The sequence below is a fragment of the Plasmopara halstedii genome (genome assembly GCF_900000015.1).
Source record: "Plasmopara halstedii genome assembly, contig: Scaffold_54, whole genome shotgun sequence".
Taxonomy (NCBI): domain Eukaryota; phylum Oomycota; class Peronosporomycetes; order Peronosporales; family Peronosporaceae; genus Plasmopara; species Plasmopara halstedii.
In genome coordinates, this window is record NW_020186975.1 from 9,606 (window position 1) to 31,171 (window position 21,566).

Sequence of the window (21,566 nt, forward strand, 5' to 3'; positions counted from 1 at the left end):
CACCTTCAACAAAGCTCGCCAAATCTTCAATGTAAAGCGCAGTTCTCGATCTGATACAATGCCACCCACAAGCCCTGTGGACCGAACCCTTGATTGAGACTTGTCTGTAACAACCGGTCGCAGTACTGACAATAGCAGCAAGATAAACCATCTTGCTATAAAGGTCTAAATGTCACAATGCCTGCTTTACCAAACGATTCATCTGAAAGTCAGAGACAAAACGTCATGCGAATGGACTTCGAGTGCTCTTCCTGAACTGGCAGGCCGGCTAAAAGTGCTGCACACACCAATAATAGCGCGTTTCAATAGGCGCGCACATAATTTATACACTTTAACATGTTGGAATGCCAATGCACACATAACTCGTTACGTTTTCTTCATCAAGACGACCACTCAAATGGGTATCATGCACCTCGAAAAGTATTCTGTACTTGACGCCATTGTTCTGAAGCGTTACTACACGCTGAGTGTCACATACGTTCTCATATAGAAAGTAGTGGAATTAACCACAGCAGTGCAAACATGCAACCGCACGTTTTCATTAACGACATCTCAGTTCTCAACCTCCTCGAACTCAAAATCTTTAAGCAACGTAAAGCATGTTGCATCTATTCGAATGCTGCACAAATTGTCTCTCAAATGTTAACGTCACCATCGTGGCATCATGTGATTCATAATGAGGGCGAAGCGAAAGCAGATTTGCCGCCTCACGAAGTCACCATGCTTAACAATGACTTCAAATTGTATTTCGACAAAAATAATTATCTCGTTATTCTCTGCAAGAGACGTGATACGATATCGCTGTGCTCACGACGCATGATCTCTATATCGATCACAAACGGATCAGAGCCAAGCAGATGCACGTTGAACTTGACTAAGAAATAATTTTTGCAATTAAATCCTTCTCATAAACAGGAAATGCTTCTCTGTTGCTTTACGATGACGAGACGCGACTTCGACCTCGCACCATGCTCATAAGCATCTGCCGAAGCGTCACAAACGACATTGTATGGCCGATCTGAATTTGGAAGAGCCAGAATCAAACAGGACAGTCTTGTAGCTCAAATAGCCATATTCTCTGCCGCACCCCGGCATCCTTTGGTAACATTTTTTCGGGAGATGGGTGCGAAGTTGTGTCATGTCGGCATATTTTATAAGTACTTGTAGAAATGGTTACCTTGGCAAAGCGACTTCCTCAATTGGTGTTGGGACAAAGACATTGGTTAATAGACAGTGGGCTTTATCTCTGCAAGATCTACCCACAGGCCCTACTCTTTGATGAAGCAGCCCAAATTTGAAAATTTGTCGCAGCCATGACACGCTTGTATGTTTTGGCGAAAAACGTTCTGAGATACATTCGAGCGTTGCTCGCAAGTGCTGATGTATTCTCCATATTCGACTTTGCGTGCTCTGTACAAAACTATGAGAGTTGTGTAGCCGGAATAGGCTTGTACATTGTCCAAACCGCTCCGTCTAGCGTCCCTCCAGCTAATTGAGCGTCTTTTGCACGTTAGAACAGTCCCCGTGAAACAGCCTGCTACTCTCGTGGCATCACGCTCGGAGTACTCACCATAAAGAGAGGGATGTCGTTATCACTCATCAGCACTCTATTATATCCATCAACGAAGTAATGTGCACCGAACACAATGCGGCCAGTCATTGACGGGGTTGACTTTGTAGGAATTTTTATGCATTTAACTTATTATAAGCATACACAATTTGCTACTTGCCGTATACCGTTCTGACACAGAAAGTCGGCGCCGAGTGACGAATTTATTTTCTGATCGAATTTGCTTTGTGCTTCAAAAGGAGGAACTTGCCTATGATGTTACACTGTTTCCTTGCTAAGCTTCAGTGACGTGTCCACACGCCGGTGTATACTTTACATAAAGCGTAGCACGGATTCGCAGGTTGCTTGAATGTTATTTTCCCACCCATCAAACCAGTGCTCTACGGGCGTCGTCAATGGCAGATTCAGTCAATACGGATAACGAACTTGGCTCCGCCTCTGCTATCAACCGTACTTTTTCGGGAAGGTCAACGTCCCGCAATTTCTCGCACATATCCTTGAGAGGTAACTCTTTTAGCTCTATAGATGCTTTAGCTGGAGAAAGAGAGAGAGGTCTTACAATCTCTACGTCTACTTTGGTAACTCCATTCACGAGTAAACAACTTTTCTTGCCACTGCCTTATAAAACTCTAACAGCGTGGAGCGTCGCCTGGTCCAACTTTGATTTGAGACACAATCTCAGCCAACATATAGAGTGGTGGGAACGTCACGAGCCAAGAGTCAACTAAAAGTCGAATAGGTAAGTTACCACGCTCGTATCGACTGATGAAGCGTTGACGTTTTCCTCTTTTCTGCAAGTAAGCACAAGCGTAATTGGCGCGATTAGACAGCCACAATGGCGCCCAAACAAAACAAAAATATTGGTAGCGGTGATAGGTCAGAAGCGGCGGTGAGCCGCGGTCTCAGGGTGACATGATCAAGCACAAATGTGTGTCGTGGTTCCAACAGTTTTACTCTAGTAGGACGATGAATAACAGCTATAAGCAGCCTTTTTCTGTGTCAGTGCCGGTGGAGATTGCAAGCGACTGTGTGTCGCAGTCTACACGCCAAAACTGGCACAGTTGAAGAGCGATCGTCAGCCCTGAGTGTACAGTCGGAATCTGTATTTCTATGGACATCTCGTCCTATTCGTGATGTGGCGATACTGCTGAGGCAGCTTATCAATGCGATAGATCACCATATAGAGCGATGCGCTAAAAAAGCACATCAATTACGTCTTTGAATTAGATGAAGCGTCGGAGGATGCTATACATTTCATTTTAAGACGACAGCAATGGCAACGCGACGCAACGGCTGATCGATATAAAGCCGTACCTTGCCTTGCATATGCACTGTTGGATTATAGCGGTGTAATGTGAATACATCCACTTACAATGCGCTGAAGCTGCAAAAAGAGAAACAGACTATTACCACGTTTCTAAAAGATATGAGAGCACATTAACCATGTGTTTGAACTTGAAGACGTATCGCAGACAACTATACACCCCAGTTAAAGCGACGGTAATGGCAGCAGTATCATCTACAGGGGAGCCCGACTATTACACGCTGTCAATGGCTGTGAATGCACATCAACCACGTCCTTGACTAAGAATATGTGTTACAATATGGCGCACACAGCTAATCACATCATTTCAGGCGACAGCAATGACATTCGTACCATTATACCTGGACGCAAGCGTGTGGCAACGGCTGATCGATATGAAACCGTGACATGTGTTATGTATGCACTTGTGGCATTATGTACAAGCATTCATGCAATGCATGAAAGCTGCAATACGAGGCGACAGCAATGGCATTAGTACCATCATACCTGGACGCAAGCGTGTGGCAACGGCTGATCGATATGAAACCGTGACATGTGTTGTGTATGCACTTGTGGCATTATGTACAAGCATTCATGCAATGCATGAAAGCTGCAACACGAGAAATAGACCATTAACACGTTATTAGTAGGTGTGATAGCACATCAACCACGTCTTTGACTAAATTATGTGTTTCAATATGTTGCAGACGTCCACACAAAATATTTTTAATGTGATAGCTAAAGCAGCAAGCCATGATACTTGAAGATAACTGCGAGACAACGGCTGATCGATATGAAGTCGTGACATATGTCGCGTATGCACTGTCGATTAAGAGCGGCGTGATATGAATACATGCAACACGGAAGTTGCAAAACGAGAAACAGACTGTTCCCACGTTGCCAATAGCTGCGAATGCAAATTAGCTACGTGTCTGAACTAAAATTCGTGTTCCGAGGTGATTCAGATAGCATGAAGCATCATTTAAGGCGAAGCCACTGTCAATTATACCGTGATACCTGGAGGTAAGCCCTAAGCAATGAAGCAATGTCATGTGTGCAAATGCACTGTCAGATAGTAGCGCACTGTCGGGTAAGAGTGCATGATGTCATATACAAGCAGCCATGCAATGCACGGAGCTTGCAAAATGAAAATTAGTCTATTTCCACGATATCAATAGCCAAAACTCATCATCACGTGATTGGAAGATGTGTTGAAATGTGTCGCACACAGCTTGACGCATTCACTTTAAAGCGACAGTAATGGCAATAGTATACCCGGCGGTAAGCGGGAGGAAACGGCCGATCGATATGATGTAGTGACATGTGTTGTTATGCACTGTCGGAATAGAGTGGCGTGATGTGAATAAAAGTCGCTATGCAGTAGAAGGAAGTTGCAAATTGAGAACTAGACTATTCCCTCGACGCGTTAAGTCGGCTACAAAATATTGCAACACATACAAGCGGAATCCAGCGTGTATCGTAGAAATGAAGTCGCTTAAGATAGATCAAACCTTTGACGCTAGATCACTCTCAAAAAGTAACAAGGAGGCAATTGGCAATTCGTAGATTTTCAAATTAATTCAGGGTGAAGCAAGGAAGTGAAACGGATTACATTACTTCTGCCACAACCAAGTTTTATAAATGTCTGTTATAACCGCGGTAAGAAGTTTGTGTAAATTGCCAAATTTACAGCGATTCAAACCCTACCTTGCTTAATTTCTGTATACAGCCTGATCGTTTATCTGATGGAATCGAATGATTCGTTTTCCAATAGACAATACATCTACATGGTACAATTGATTTGATTTGTCAAAACCGCTTATCTTTGCAAACTGATAGGTAATCTTGATGAAAGCAGTCACACTTTATTGAGTCAATAAGCTCATACTAGGGTTCAGACGGGGAACATGACCACTGTGTCTACCTAGGTACGACGAAGACTGTATTGTTATTTTGGTGAGAAGATCAAAGGTGAATGCGTGCAAGAATAGTAAAGTTAACTAGACTTATCTAGAAGCGCTTGAACAGATAGAAGCACTTTGCAAGGCTCATGTTTTGCGAGGGCAGGTTTCAGAGCAGGTGATGCAATTTATACGTGAACACCCAAAACGATGGACTTCAGCTATTCACAAGTAGCCGGGACGGGTCGTATACTTGCTGCTTTTATCTGTGAGTATGTCAAATATCTAAACGTTGCCTTCCCATTTTCATTCGGTTAAGCAATATAAAAGGTGACATTTCACGCAGGTTTGAAGAAAAAAATTCACAGGGGTATGCCAAGACCCAGCAGATGGAAGATGGTCTATAGGGATTGTGTTGAGTTTATTGTACATTGTATAGGTCGAGGTTGCTGATTTTAAGCCCAAATAGATGTCATTTTGTTCCCCATAAAGATGTGGTGCTCGTAGCCTAGGGTTGTTAGTTTTTTACAGCAACAAACCAGACATTATATGAAAAGCCACGTCATGTCCCAACTGTTGTGCAGTTTCGTACAGCGCCTACTTTCGAAATCACAAAAAACTCAAATGTAATATCAATGATGCGGAATACGGAAATGACAGTTCATGCCTTTTGTAATTGTAACTAATGCTGAATTATCCAGATCAATTTAATTCTTTTCATGAAATTTGGGAGCTTCAGCCGCAAGAAATTTGTATTGTGCTTGACCTGTACCTAAGATACAGATTATATCGCCCAGGCGCGGCTCATTAGCAGTGTGAGTCATTAAATGATACGATGCTGAGAGCTTATGTAGCCGCACCTCAATCCCAGTAAAGCTTACGTAAATCACGAAGATACAATTACTCGGAAGAAGATGCTCTTTTGATGCGGGCATGAAGCTGCAAAACCGTCGTTGTAATGGGCTATACTTAACCATTGCATGAAGGTACGCATATACAGTATAGTGTTTCCAAATGCATACGTGATTTGTTACATAAAGTCACAAAATTTGTGATACAGAATGCTGGTTCCTACTTGTGAATCTGTATTGGTGGCGACACCGATGTCTCCCAGTTTTTTAAAGTGGGTGGCGTAAGCCAGTCCCTTCTTCCGGATTCTTTCCACGAATGTGAAAGCTCAAGTTTTCAAAGTTCAAGCTCCGTACACCCAAGAACATGTATCAGTTGAATTTGAGGATTGACCTCAGTACATCCATACTTTATAAATGAGGAGCCCAAGGTGTTATCAGTATAATCTTTAAGAGCCCTTAGAGTGTTTTGCATGTAGCTAGGAACCATAACGCATTTTAATCTAGCTGCAACTTTACCTTCAAGGTGTTAAGTCCTTCTCAGACTTCGAAACTTGCTTCCGTGTGTGTTGTGTTAGAGGGACTGTTTGTAAACAGCGCCCTCTTACGGTCGTTGCTGTGAAAAGATTCCCCGAATGATGCGCAATGATGTTGCCGGACACCTTGAGAAGTGCTTAAAGGCAAAAAAACGGAAGTAATCCGTAGTCTCCAGATGATACAGCGAATTTCTGCTGAGAAAGAAAATGGACTAAATCCAGATGAGCCCAGGGTAAACGTTTGGTGAGAGCTGAAATGCAGATGTATCCTGTACTAGAGTTGGTGGACACCAGCACATGCGACTCTTCGTCGCGGTTTCCTGTTTATAAAAAGAGGTGATACAGTTGCGCTACACAAGTCCATCGAGCGCACTAGTAAAAGCCTTACAAATAAGTGAGGCTCCTCATATAGTGACGGATGGAGTCTCTTTGATAAGAATTATAAAACAGCGATCCATCACTTCCAGTTCTTGCTGTCGACGGCCTGGCAATTTTGTATGGAAGTTTTTCAAGTCTCTAAGCCGAAAATGATGTTTCTACGCCCTCGTGAGGACCACACTATGCCATGTGACTATGAGTCTTCTTCATAGAAATAAACGTAGTGGTCTAGCAAACCGCGAGCAGCGACTTTGACATTTTTGCCGAAGTGAGATCTCAAACTCTCATGCTGTTTTTGAAGTAAACAGACCCCATCCGCAGTCTAAGTTATGCTTTTAACTCTGAGGAATCTAGCGACATGCTACCAGTCTCACATGAATGTGGACAACTTCTTGCTGATCGAGTAGAAGGAGACGTATAATCCTTTTACAGGGACTGGCTGAGCTTCAGTACATTATTTCTCCTAGTCTCGGCGTCCGGTCGGCAGATGGGTCAGATTTTGGTGTCGCTCTCTGGGTTATGGTATCGCTCTGCGTTACTAGAGAGCTGTAGTGGCTTATGACGGTGTTGCTGCCCTAGAGCAGGCAAAGGGGAGCTGAGCGATTGGGGGCAGTAGTGACACTGCTCTGGATCCAATTAAGAGCTTTACAATTTACTGACAAGTGTAAGTGATATTTTGATAAAGTTTCACTTAACCAGGTCGAAAAGATTCATTGTGTTCTCTACCGTTGTACGTGCGTGAGTCACTTCTTTTTTCTGCCACGGCCTAAGCGGTCCGATGTAGAGTGGACGCAACTTTGTTTCAAGGACTGCGGACACTAAATTTGACGGTAACTCGCCTGCGCTCAAAACCACCTACCCTATCGTCATACCATTTGTGTTAGGGCTGCCCGCCGTTCTGGCTCTCATTTATAGCGTCGATCACCTAACGCATGACGCCAACTCACTGAGGTAGAATATGGGATGCTTTCACAAAGTAGAGATGACTGATACCAGCGAGTGATAGTTATAAGACAGACTGATCGGCATCAAGACTAAAGTTCCAGTGTAAAGATGACCTATAAACTCGGGGATAACTAAACACTAAAAAATAATCGAGTTAGGTCCGGAGATGTATGCAACTTAACGCACAATCAGAAAGTAGAAGCATTTCTTTTGATCGTTATGGTCTCTTCGCCAAAGTGCTTCAGCTGGCAACCTTGAGTATGCTATAGCCCGTTTCACCAGCTTTTGAGCAGATGGCTGGTTGTGGGCACGTTCTAACTGGTGCCTAGCAGCCTTGACAAAAATTTACTGTTTGCTGCAAAGCTCGGATCTCGATCTGACACAATGGTCATCAACAAGATATGATGGCAAAAAAGTATGTCGGTAAACAGCTTTGGGATATACCTACTATTATCGCTGACGCTGATAGTAGCAAGATGGGCCAACATGCTCAGACGGTGCGCAAAGACCGCAATACCAATATAATCGGACGCGTCATCTGGAAGTTCGACAAACAGAATTTTCTAAGACTGCCAATACTTTTCCAGCTACAGCATTCTGGCCGAAGGGGTCGTATCATATAGTGTTGTAAGTGCGCGCGCATGTGCTGAATTCACTAATACATGTTGGTCCAGCAGCAAATAGCGCTCAAAACTGCAATCAACCATGCTGTTTCGAAGCACGTCATTTCTAAAAGTGAATTTGCGTTAAAACAGGGGCAGCGTTAATGCTTATGCCCTCCGTTGTTCTGATACAGAGAGTCAGCGCTGGTAAGTAGATATACTCATTCATCATACTCACTTCATTCCGCGCTCGCGCACTCACGAAGTCGTCTATGAAGTAACACTGTTCTCTTGTTTAGGGCAATTGACGTGTGACGCAGTTCATGACGCACTTCTCGAACCCAAATAAACACAAGTGCTGAGGCTCTCACCGTCACGTCGGTGTATACTTTCAACAAGGATAGACAGTGTGTTTGGAATTGAGTGCCTTGGTCTACTTCGCACGGTGGGCACATCAGACGTTAGTGCCGACTCAGCAGCACTGTTACATCGTAACATGAACTATCCTTCATAACTTCAGGTGTTGGTTTTTCCACGTGCATCTCCACCAATCCTAAAACAGGAAACCAAGGTGCAATGTATTTTTCGCGCCGAGACTGTTGTCTCTGTGTATAGGAGTTTGAAGGATACCCTTCACCATAAAACTAACGCGTTCAGTGTGATCATCTTTATGTGGATGGTCAGCAGAAAAAAGTCGTTTTAATTATAAAAAATATATAAATTATTCTACAGGTGTGTCTGTAACAATGACCACAGTTAACTCATGTTGCTGAATGCGTTCTTCGAGACCACATGCTGAGACTACTCATAAAGACATCATGTTCATCGTACGATATTCTCCTCAGCATGAGATACCACCACCCACTTGGTCTGTGCTGTCGAAAAAAAAGACTTTGGATAGAGAATAGCGGTGTAGACGTGCAATCGCACGCTTTGATTAAGCGGATCGGAGCTCGCAAACTCTTTGCAATTTTTGTAACGCTTTTCAGTAACGTAGTTCATGACGTGTTTGATACGTACACTTCATGTACTCCTGATCGGATGGCGACGTCGCCATAATGATACGTGACAATTCATAATTGAGGTGACACAAAAGAGCTTCTGTCATCACGTTAGAATTGTCCCGACTCATGCTTGACCTCACAGATATTTTTGGCAAAGAAGGATAGCAACATTGTCATTATCTGCGGGATAAACGGTGACGACCTCGTTACACACAACGATGCTTGATCTGTACAGATTATAAGGGTATGCTTCATTGCAAGTGGCGAACACTAGTTCTTCTGTGCCGCTTTAAGCTCGCAAGACTCAAACGAGATGGCGCATCCGTGTCCAATGCCATTTAATTACAAAAAGGCCAGACTAATGCAGCCTATGAAATGTCATGTACGTCATGGAATACACAAACTTGACTTGAAAAAAGAAAAAGTGAGCTCTCTGTTGCTGCCTCAAATGCCTCCCCGTTTGCCACACCTCAGGACTTTCGACTTAAACGTAAAGGAGCCTTATCATGTCGATTACTTTTGGGCTGTACGTACGTAGATTGTTGAGAAGGTCAAGCAGCTTCAGCCGGCTCGTTTATGATAGAGGCGTTTGCCAATCTACGTTACCTTGATCTTTGTTGGATCTGTTTGCATTTCATGCTTTCCAATGAAGCGACCCAGTGAAAAAATTTCGTTGGCGCCTAAGACTTTTTTTAGCAAACAGCTGGATCAAGCCCTAACACTCGTGCTCTGCTTGCAAGTCTTTTTATGTGGGTCGCTGACTCCAACTCCTCAAGCTCTGTATGATCATTACCGAACAAATCTTCAAAACTTTTTTGTACATTTCCATGATTTGATCGAGCAGCAACTATTGGGTAAGTGGAATTTCGCTCTGTAGATGAGCAGTTAATATTGCCCATCAACCAAATCAAGATCATGAAAGCAAGTGCAACCGATTATGCCTTTTTCAGCACATTCTATTCAGAAATCAATATAATAGTGACTGCATGTTGATTTTTAGCCATATATTGAGCGCCTGCCGCCGGCATTTCTGATACAGAAGGTCGGCATCAAGTAAAACAATTTCTACCGACTTGTATCGTGATTTGCACGTATAGTAATTACGACGTCATACTTTCCTCTTGATAAGGGCCAGCTATAGGGCTTATGACGCTTCCCCGATCAAGGACAGCACATGTGGGGGGTGCTTACCGCCACGGTGTGATATCCTATAACGGGTATTTTGATCTGTAAGTCCTCGAGGAAAGGCATCTACTCCCAAAAAAATATGAGAGTCCTCAATGATGAGGTGTCCCATGGTAGATGGTGACTTCAGTTTTTCAGCGATGCCAACCATATCATCTTGGTAAATGCACCATCTCGCAACTCATTGCAAGCATTCTAAGATACCTTCAATTTCAGTCAGACCTTTTGCTAAAGGGAGTAAAGGGAGACTTACAACCCTTAGGTTATCTATGGAACTCCGCTGGGAGAGTAACATATTTTTTGCCACTTACTTGTGGGGCTTCACTGCTTTGCTGGACACGTCACGTTATAGTACAATCAGCAGCGCCGTTACACTGTGACATGGATATATATAATTTTAGGCCGGGCCGCTTGATTTGCAGTCGCTTTTTAGCTTATCCGGCTCCTGTACAAGAGCTCAGAACCCAGGAGCTTCGACTCTTCACCAGTTCAAGCACAAAAACTACCAGCTCATAGCTTTTATATACACCTCCACAAAAAGAACATTCCGGGGGCAGTTGTTTCCTCCAGTCTTCACTGGAAGAAACGACAAATCATTTACTCTGTAGACCGCAATATATGGTCCTTCTATCTGTCTCATCTTGAGAAAACGGCTATCTGCCGCTTTTGACTTCTAGGCATATAGCAATCACTGCTAGAAAATTCGAGCAGTCCAGTGTTCTACGTAGATGCTATCGCATTTTTGTGCCCTCACCAGAAGCGCTTCAGTACTCCAGTAGAGGTGGGTTCATGAGTCGTCAAAGCTTCATGGGTGGCACCTACCTTTTACAACACTAAGTCAATCTATGACTCGTGGCATTCTAGTCGCGCAATACCGAGAATGAGATCATATCTCGATCCAGATCCAAGACGCGACAACGTTTCACGCTATCAAGCTTCTAAACGTCACGTAAAGATTCAACAATTTCTCTGCCACTTTAATGAGTCCTCCTCGCAAGACTTACAGATACCAAAAGCGTTTTTGATATCGCCAATGACTTCTCGTTCTATCTGCTTTTTGATGCTGCGCAAACGAGATTAAAAATATGCTCCTATATCTATCGGGTCGAGTCATGGCCTCAAAACCTCCAAAACATTCCTACTAGCAGCAACTATGAGTTTTGTGCCTTTTTCAAGAGAGAGTCTCTCTTGTTATGGCTGGTAACCACTTATCACGACCTCAACGAGGTACCATCAATTCTTGTTCTTTTTAAGTATGTCACTTTAAGCCTATTAAAAAGGGCCGGGCCCAGATGATTAGCTCTCCCATGAATAACATTTGCGAGTACTACGACGCTGCTAGGCAGCCACGAGATCTCTCTTCTTTGCCAGTACAGCTGAGTTCCCTCGCTTCTATTGTGATCGTAGAGCTTCTCCCTACGGTGCTTAATCCGTTCTTTGCGGCACAAAAGCTGCTTTGCGTTTAGTTCGACGCCTACCGCTTCCTTGACTGCGGTAGGGTGGAAGCAAAAGGTCTCGGTGCGGGTCGCACCGTTTCAGAGACTACATATGTTGTGATTTTGCTATTTCCTTCAGAATTGCTCCATCGCCATTACGGCGTTAAGGGCGTTCCTGGCACCCTTCGCCAACATTCGCAGTGCAGATTCGCAGGTGCAAAATAACTTCAAAAGAACTTAAAGCGCCTGATCAAACGGTGCAAGTATCCGCGACATATGTCACTTCAAAGATTTCCATGTTAAAAGTGCCGCTTTGGAAGTGGCACTGCTCATGAGAATTCTTGCGCGCGACACGCTGCTACTACGTCTAGAGCATAGCCAACTTCATGACCAACTCAGCTTCTCTTGTATAAAATACGAGATATTCTTCGTCCAACCCTCAAAGTTATAAAGGCTTATCATTAGCAGCCTCACGATGGGAGCTGATTGTACGCGAACAATGGCTGATTGGGGGTTCTTCTGAGTGTATATCAACAGCGCATTCTTATAGCTGGTGAGCGCAATCAGACGCTCCATCACCACGTCTGACCCCAGGGCGCTAAGCTTTACTATCTTCTTACCACCAACAATACTATAAGCTTATTATGCATGTCTAGTTGTTCCGAGGGTAGCTAGTCGCATAAATGTCCTTGATTTCCACACACCCTCTGCCGTGAATTGACTGCAGGTGCTACCATGATAAGTGGGATTTCCGTGCACCTTGCCTAAAGGAGGATTGACTCAAAGAGTCTGCGTGTACAAAGCACAATGGTTGGGTATGTATCTCTTTTACTCAAGAGCGGAGCCGAGAGCCTATGTAGTAGATAGCTACCTAGTCTGCTCTTCTATCTCACGATTTTAGGATAATTTGTGCTCATACTAATATTACATATAATCTACTATATTCGATGATAAAACTATTTGTACTGCATAAAGAGAGGCTGACAGCCCACATGTCCCACGAGTCTCTTCGCCCGCACAAATGTGTTATGTGTTCGCACACAAAGTGTAGTTTGTGTCTCATTACAAAGAAATTTCGGCGTGGTGAGCATTCACCAAGTGCGCTGTCTCAGTATAATACGAGATGTGTGTGACCTCCTTTTTTGGTGGGGGGTAACGGGGTACGTATGCGACGTCCACTGTTGTACGTCGGTTTTAGAGTTAAGCTTACTACATGGCGAAGTACTGAGTACTGATTACGGTCGTCTAATACTTGACCATTACTTATAGTTTTACAATTTTCCTTCTGAAAAAAATTATTGCGAGCAATTGTACGCTGCTGGCGAGGTATCCAAATCCAGGACACAACAGAGCAACACGCACCGCTAAGGTGGACATCCAGTCAGGTAACATCTGTCACACGATAATTGGAACCTGATACGCAAGTTAAGTAGCGGCAGCAAGTTCGTATTTTAGCTAGATGCGTGGCTTAAACCGGTGTTCTATCTGTGGCTTACCAATAATTTTATGGTGTACTCGCCTTTACCAAAGATATAGCATAGAGGAATAGCCGCGGCTACGCGCACTGATACCTAACAGATAGTGTCTTTTATAAAAATTTGCTGAATGCAATTTGAAGATTTGTTTCGTGTGCTTCTTCCGCTACATCATCTAAACAAGATAAACGTGGAGCTGAAATGTCACGAGGTTTTTAATTAGCCCGAGCTTCATGGCGTATGATCGAGCACATCGAATTTTCCGTTGATTGAGAAGCATGTTCGCCTTGAGGTCGGAGAATGACTCGATACACCATCTCGAATTAAATCCCATTTCGACTGGCTTTCTTAAAGTCGGCCCTTCAGGGTCGTCAGTCGTGTTTTACAGATCTGAACAATCTTCTTCATGTTGCCCTCCTCCCTAGGTATATCAACTACATGTACCACCATTTTAGAATACGATGAAAAATGGCAACAGAGGACCGATTGGATTGCCGTTACGACGCGTCCAAAGTCGTAATGCGCTTGTGATGTCAGCCATCCAGGAAGAGCGCGCAAGTGCAATGAGCGCAATAGCCGTTGCAATCGAACCGTCAGATTCATGCTCCTCATCTCCAACTACTTCGTCTTCTAGTCCTGATTCAAGCCCACACCGACAGCAAGTCGCCAGCTCACACCTAAAAAGCGTAAACTCTGATTTGCTATCAGGAGCTCAAAAAACTACTCAAGCAGACATATCCAGCCAAGAGCGATCGCAAAAGTTAGAAGAAGTCAAATCGTCATCTCCTATTCCTCCTACTCATGCGCCCCCGCGGATTGTACGGACCCAATCGGCTCGATTGCGATCCGCCCAGCGACTCGCTGATGTACCATTGGCCGGAGTCAAGGGTTTGAAGACTGCAATGGCAAAACAGATGCAATCAATCTCGGCCCGTTCACGTTCCATCCCCTATTTTAATGATGCAAACACAGCGACGAATGCATCCAGGACAACATCGCAGTCAACAAGCTCCGGGCGGTCTCGCTCACCTTTCCGATTTGACGACTCTCTCATGAACGACGAGCACATGCCTACTGAACCTATTTCAGCAAAGATAAAGACAAAGGGCTTTAATTCTGAGCGATCTCGTCCGACGCCACGCTTCGACGACTCTACTTCATATGAAGAAGCCATGAAAAACGGAAATACTGCCAAGTCGCTTCGGTCGCGACCTGTACCGCGCTTTGATGACGGTCTGCATGCCCCTGGCTCTGTACCACAACGCGAAGCGAAAGATTGGAAGGTTCACGCCACTCGAACCCGACCTGCCTCAAGCCCGACATCGCAAAATTTGACATCTCCAACGTCATCGAATGATGTGAAAAACCTGGCCCGGCGACGAAACTCGAATCCCACAGCGCCGTTAGAGCTGGCAAAGTCAAACTCACCAACAATCGTAAGTGGTGCCTCACTCAAGCATGCTAACCAATATCGAAGCCACCGTCTTTTTCCTTCAGAGGAAAATGCTTCCGTTTATCGACCCCGAGCTTCATCAGACGGTGGTCTTGGATTTGAGCTGACGAATCAGCTCAGTAATCAAAATATTCGCCCGCGAGCATTGTCAGACTCGAAGCCGACGCAGAAGGAAATAAAGCTATCGTCACGTCTACGTCATTATGAGGGAAAGTTTCAAAATCGGCGGGGTCAGTCACTTCTGTACTTTTCGCTCTTCCCCCCGGAAAAGCTAGCAATGCGGGGAATTATCTTGCACTTGCATGGATTAGGTGACCATTGTCGGCGGAATACGGCACTGTACGAACGCTACTGCGAAGAAGGTTTTGGTGTTATTGCGTACGATTTGCTTAATCATGGAGCCAGTGACTACGACAAGTACAAGGTTCGCGCGCACATTAGCAATTTCAATGAACTGATTGATGACACGAACGATTTTATAACGTTTGCTAAAACCAATATTTACAAGGTTGCGCTCCGATACTGGCGCAAACATCACCACCCAATCCATCCCCATGGAAAAGAGAAGAAGCGAGAGTCACTTCCGGAGCTGCCACTAATAATCACTGGCAATTCGCTTGGATCCCTCATTGGTCTTCACACGATTCTTTCGGGAAAGCAAAAATTTCACGCTGCTGTCTGGGCATCGCCTAGTATTGGTGTCACTTGGACTCCGGTGCTGTGGGCTCAGTGGAAGTTTGCTAAAGCGTTGCTTGCAGCATTCCCGACTGCAAAAATGATTCCTGCGGTTCAGCACAGTCTGCGAAGCAGGAATCCTCACTTTCTGGTGAGGTATCAAAAGGACCCTCTCACTTGTAGTGAAATGATCACCCCCCGCACTGGATACGAAATAGTTTGTGCCATGAGTCGACTGCAACAAGATGCAAGAGTCTCCGATGAGGGCACTCCTTTCTGTTCAATACCCATGTTATTCCTCGCTGGGACGAATGATCGAATTTCTGACCAACAAGCTTCGCTAAAGTTTTTCTCTCGGATGGGAAGTTTCGACAAAGAATTTCAACTTTTCGAGGGACTGTACCACATGATTTACGACGAGCCAGAGCAAGAGGATGTCCTCAAGTATATGATCAACTGGCTGCACAAGAGATTTCCACTTGAGACACGACAATCTTAAGACCGACACTACAACAACTCAACTCCTCGAAGCTGATCGCTCTAAAATGGCATGCGTTCGGTAATCAAGTACCTTTATTCGAGCCTTAGAAAATCATTTACTTTAAAATGCTACATGTGAGGATATATTAAAAAAAAGCATTTCTAAACATCGTCATCAGCAATGGTCAATGTAATTTTGTCAGCGGTGGTACTAGAATTGCACAGAACATTGTATATCATGTGCGTGCACTGTCATTCATTGCCTGCTGATCAATACATCAGAGTTTGGAATGTTAGATGGTTCAGAAACTTGTTGAAACATATACGACAAGCGACATCAATTTCAGTCGATCGATGCCTTTTACGGTTTGATTACAATATACTGAACACTAAATCCATTAATTTCTCACTGGCAACTTTCAACAGGAAACCGACGGTGCAACCACCTTGCTAGGTACCGAAAAACATCTTCCTTTTCGGGCTCCTCGTAAACCAAGTGGAATAGGCCATCAAATAGCTTAAATTCTTTGTCAAAGTTTCCCATCATGCCGAAAAATTTAATGGCTGCCTGATGGTCGGAAATGCTATCGGCTGATCCAGCCAGGAAGAGTGTCGGAACCGCGCAAAAAGCACTGCTAGGGTTAGTCACCCGCTTGTCATCTTCCAGCTGAATCATTGCTTGTAGTGACTCGTGGCCTGTGCGAGATGTCATCATGTCCATTGATGTAAGCGGATCAGCCTTGAACCTTCTCAAAAATTTGGGATCACGGCACAGCCGTTCTAGAGGAACTGCAGGCACAACTTTCGCCGTTGGTAAAATTGCTGCAAGTGGCTTTGCAAGCTTCGACTCCGCCCAAAGTAATGGGTTCCAGGTGATACCTAACGTTGGGGAGCCCCACACTGCACCATCGAACTTGTGCTCACCAGCCAAAACGGTGTGAATACCAACGAGGGAGCCAAAGGACGTGCCAGCAATTATTAAAGGAAGTTCAGGCTGCGAATACACACCAAATTCGTCTTCCTGTCCGTGATCGCCGAATTGCATTCGCCAATACCGAAGTGCATCTTTGTAGATGAACCGTTTCGCAAACGTGATAAAGTCGTTTGTGTCGTCCACAAGATGGCTAAAATTGCTGATATGCGCACGAATTTTGTGCTGGTCAAGGTCACTCACACCGTGGTTTAGCAAATCGTACGTGATCACTCCGAATCCTTCTCTGCATAGACGCTCGTATAATTTTACATTTCGACGGCAGTGATCACCAATGCCATGGAGACTGACAACAACTCCGCGCATTGGCATTTTTTCTGCCGGAAACAGAGAGAAGTAAAAAAGCGTTTGCTTTCGTCGATTAGAGAATCGGCCTTCGTAATGGCGAAGGCGTAAGGGGATTTGTGGTACGCTCGTGTGAGGTGAAGGCATAGATCCTTGCGAAGATAAACTGGAGGCTGAAGCAGATCGAAGAATCGAGTCTTCGATAAAATCAGATTGCAACGATTTTTTTTGACGAAGAGACGTCGATCGAGTACGCCTAGAATCTCGATTTGGAAGTAGCGTTCCATGGTGTTGATCCTTTAAGTCAGAAGGTCCTGTTTCCGTTGGGCTCAAAGGCACTTTGACTCCCCTACACGAAGCCGCTTGACGACGTTCTGAGCTAATATGGGTCTGCATTCTCGGTTTAGAAATTGCTGTTGAACGATGTACCAATGAAGGACTCGAGTGCTCATATACTCGAGTCTGTCGGTCCTCGCTCATATCGATGTCCGATATGAACGGTGACGTGCTCAGCGACGGAGACGACTTGGACCTATGATCCTTGCAAGAAATCCTTGGAGAAACCTGACGGGGCATTCGGCGGTGCATGTGCTCTTCGGCCTGGTGAGCAGAGCTCATGCGAGACACTTCGACATGCGCAAGTTCACGCTCAGCATATGGTTCTCGGAACGGTGGCAGCATGGTTGATGATTTTGAGCGGGTTTTCACACGCAAATTGGGCTGTAATCTCGGGGCTTGACGAGCCGCTTCTCGCGGATGGTATTCATATGCGTCTTCCGGGGAAGGCGAGTGTATAGAATCCAGCCTAGTCGGCTTCTTCATTCGTGGGGCCTCATCTGGCGAGCTAAGCGGTGGGCTGGGTGTCTGACGGCGCACACGTGTCTGAGGAACCGAGGACTCTCTTGAAGGAATAGAAGATGATTTAGTGCGGTTCCGGGAATGCGGACCTGCATGGCGGCGAGGTAGTCTTTGCGGCTGGTTTTTGGAAACATCTTCTTCCTCAGATGAAGATGTCGTGATCGAATTGATGCGAGGCACGTACTCTGGATCTGATTGCTTTTCATGAATAGGAAGCTTTCTATGGCGAGGGGAACGTTCGTGTCTGGTGGGAGAAGAATGATGTCTGCTTTGGGGCTCTGCTGTGGAATTTTGACTAAAGTCTAGGCGCGAGGTACGACGTGGTCCCTTGACTGCTCGCAAGTTTTTTGGGGTGGGATAAACGTCCTCACTGGATGAGGCTTCTGTCGATGGAGAGCTCAAAGCTATTCCAGAAGACCTAACGGCCGTCTCTGATCTATATACCGAGGAATCTGGACCTGTTCCTACCCGTGGCGAAGGCGAAAATTTTTTCGATTCCTGGTCTGGAAGCTTTTCTAGTTCTCCTAGGCGCGATTCACGCATGTGTGCGGGCTCTTCCTCGATGACAGACATCGCCAATATCCGGCCGGGAGTGGTGCCTGGCACCTTTTTACAGTTGGGCATCGTATCGAGCAATGGGGAAGAACGAAGAAGTGGAAATACTATACTGAGTCTATATTTCATGTAGCCGGAGCCATTAAAAGCCTCAGGCACAGCTGATGGTGGAGGTTTGAGTGACTCATGGCTGCCGGATGTACCGGCAATGAACCAATTCACCTATTTTTTGCTTCCTGACAAGTTCGTCTGATGCATTTGCTTGTTCCCTTCCACCATTTGGTCGAACATAGCCGCGTTGCGATCGCAGCATTGAGCATGCCCATCTGACGTATTTATCCCCCCTAAGCACAAGTCGGAGCGACGTTATGTAGTTCAATGCAGACGGACGGACTAAGTAAAGTCCAGAAATACCTCTGGTGTCAGGATGATGAGAAACGGTATTGAACATAATATGCAGCAGAGCAACTTTCTTAGAAAAAATATATCTACACATATATTGTACCATTCTAAAATTAGACCTTTTTAGTTGGTAAGGAGAGATTGATTATGGAAGTAAAAGCGGTGTAAGAAACAAAAGAACACTGCAAGGGATCAATGAGCCTGCAGAAAGCAGCCAGAAAGCGATTTGTACTGGACAGACTTGGCCCCAAAATCCAGGACAGACGAATGTACCCTATCACGAAGAGGTGAATTGGTAAGGTTCCTATTTGAAGTGGATGCAACTTAGCAACTGAAATGGATCGGAGGGCTTCCAATTGTTGTCAGACTCTAGCCTCCTCGACCATACATGTAAAGGGTAGCGGGCCTGTAAGGCGACCCTTCACACCGTAAAATGTAATTCCAATAACATCCGGGTCCTGTCGATATAATTAGAAGCGTCGAATTTCGGCCATCAAGCCTTCCCTACAAATCCTATCAAGCCACGCAAATTCTCAAGGTGATCCTTGTCAAGCAGCTTGGTAAGGGTGGCGTCTGCGTTGTTCTCGCTCTGTACCTCGATCAGCACAATCAATGCTCTTTGTACTTGGTTGCGAACGAATTGCCAGCGCAGATCTATTGGCGTGTCCATCTCGAGTTGTCGCCATCATGTGTGCAGCTCTCTTGTAGATATTAATGATCGGGTCGTTATGAGTTTTATGCAGGACCTTTAGGTTTATGTTTCACTGCTCTTTCGGCTCCATTATGGCCTCACAAGCAACCGCGTACTCAGCCGTGGTGGTTATTTGAGCCACGGTTGAACGGCGGCGCTTGCAGCATTGTGTCGGAAAACATTTATATAGTGCTGGATACAACATTAAACATACCAGCCGCTAGACATTCGCAGTCAGATGGTCTGTTGGGTGTTTTGATCGCGCAGTGGAGACATGCTGCAGCGGGGCTGCCGCTTAGAGGAAGCTTACTAAGGTCACCGATCTTATGTTCTATACTAGAACCAGTACGAGTGTATCGCAATACGCTACCTCCAAGAGTACTTGAATATTTGACCAGGGCAAATACGTTCAAAATTGAAACTGTATTATTTTTTTAAATTGGGGCAGAGCCGCCTATATCTAACACCTTAGGTTTTCCTGATTAAATTGTAAATCGTAATAAATATGCATGGCCACTGGCAGTCCTGCCACGTAGTGGCTTCCTGTTACGGTGTAGCCACACCATTGTGTAATTACACCGACTGGTGTAATCCACAACTTCGTACGGTCACACCATCTTATGTGACCCACCCTTTCATACCAGGGTACGTGTGACCCCGTTACACTCTCCCACATCAAAATTGTGAATACCCAAAATTCACATTTGACTGTCGCCTCGTACGAGGCTCGCGTGTCTAAGACACCTTTGCGTCCCTAGGGCTGCCTTAAAGCATTCTCTGCTCAATAAGCCTTGTGCCTACGACACGAAAAACACCTAACCTCGCTGGTTCCGAGGGCGCCCGCGTGCAAAGCCTGTCTTCGTCTCCTGTACGCGGTGCGACTTCGGACAGTACATCTACGGCTATACGGGAAGCACATCCCAAGCCCTCGGCAACCGGGTCCCACAAGGATATTATCGTAGAAATTTCGAAAAAAAGTCGACGACGAGTCGAATACTTATGGGAAGAAGAGGCGCGACATGAGCCCAGCTCAAACCTTGCGGACACCGTGTCTGTTTCTCGAAATCTCGACTTCCGGGGGAAGTGGTATCATTGCCAATTGCCTCGACGAGGCACAGAGACTGACCACAGGGCGGCTCTCATGCGCACATATCTACGTTCGGTCCTAGACCCTCGTGTGGGATACGGCTTTCGTTCGGCGGGTGGCCGATTTCACCGAGCATTGGGAGACTTTTGACAGGGTCAAAGAAGCCTCTTTCATACATCAATACTGACGTTGCCAGTACCCAATCGTTCGTTTAGTGTCGTCTGTGATGCTTCGGACTTTGTCATCTACTGTGCACTGATGCAAGCAGACGCCGAGGGGCCTTATCGGGTGATCGCGTTCGAATCTCGCCATTCAAGGCTGCGGAAAGGAACAACTCAGTCCACGACAAGTAATTACTTGCGATGAAGTATGCAGTTGTCAAGTTTAAAGTGCACCTACTTGGCTCAAAGCCGTTTGTGATCTACACAAATCATGCATCCTTACGCACTGCGACTCAGTCGCCTAACCTATCGCAGAGGATGGCAAGGTAGCTATCCTTCTTTGCAGAAAAAATTGAGGTGAAGAGTACCATGCAGCTTTGGTTGATGCGTTGTTACGCCGACCGAACTATGCGCTTGCTCATGCCACGACGGTGACGTCGTCAGTGACAAATTTGATCCACGCCACATACGCGGGTGATGGTATGTGTGTAGTGCTGCTACAGGCTCTCGGGAAAGGATTTTAGAAACTCGGACAAGAAACTGTCGGCGCGTTTGCGCGCACGGTTACACCGATTTCCGATGAGTGACAGATTGCTGTATTATAGCACCGATTCAACGGATACGCCACGAATTGTGATTACTCACGATGAGAATTTGAGATATTGTATCCTCTATGAGGCCCACTAGACCCCACTTAGCGGTCATCTCGGTCGTGAGAAGACGTACAGCTCTGTGAGTTGCCACT

The 21,566-nt window shown here is 45.4% G+C and overlaps 4 protein-coding genes across 4 annotated transcripts; 3 read left to right on the top strand and 1 right to left on the bottom strand.

The window, feature by feature from the left end:
* Positions 1-3,013: 3,013 nt before the first annotated feature.
* Positions 3,014-3,369, top strand: PHALS_11336 (uncharacterized protein; the record flags this gene model as incomplete). Its single annotated transcript, XM_024724381.1, has 2 exons — positions 3,014-3,146; positions 3,206-3,369. The coding sequence occupies 2 exons, from the start codon at positions 3,014-3,016 to the stop codon at positions 3,367-3,369; spliced, it is 297 nt and encodes a 98-aa protein (XP_024571825.1).
* A 2,965-nt stretch (positions 3,370-6,334) lies between these two features.
* Positions 6,335-6,678, top strand: PHALS_11337 (uncharacterized protein; the record flags this gene model as incomplete). The annotated part of the gene is made up of 3 exons (XM_024724392.1): positions 6,335-6,391; positions 6,437-6,552; positions 6,609-6,678. 3 exons carry the CDS (start codon positions 6,335-6,337, stop codon positions 6,676-6,678), a joined length of 243 nt encoding a protein of 80 aa, XP_024571826.1.
* Positions 6,679-13,644: 6,966 nt separating this feature from the next.
* On the top strand, positions 13,645-15,810 carry PHALS_11338 (serine protease family; the record flags this gene model as incomplete). The annotated part of the gene is made up of 1 exon (XM_024724403.1): positions 13,645-15,810. The coding sequence occupies one exon, from the start codon at positions 13,645-13,647 to the stop codon at positions 15,808-15,810; it is 2,166 nt and encodes a 721-aa protein (XP_024571827.1).
* A 387-nt stretch (positions 15,811-16,197) lies between these two features.
* On the bottom strand, positions 16,198-18,498 carry PHALS_11339 (Lysophospholipase; the record flags this gene model as incomplete). Its single annotated transcript, XM_024724414.1, has 1 exon — positions 16,198-18,498. One exon carries the CDS (start codon positions 18,496-18,498, stop codon positions 16,198-16,200), a length of 2,301 nt encoding a protein of 766 aa, XP_024571828.1.
* Positions 18,499-21,566: the final 3,068 nt, after the last annotated feature.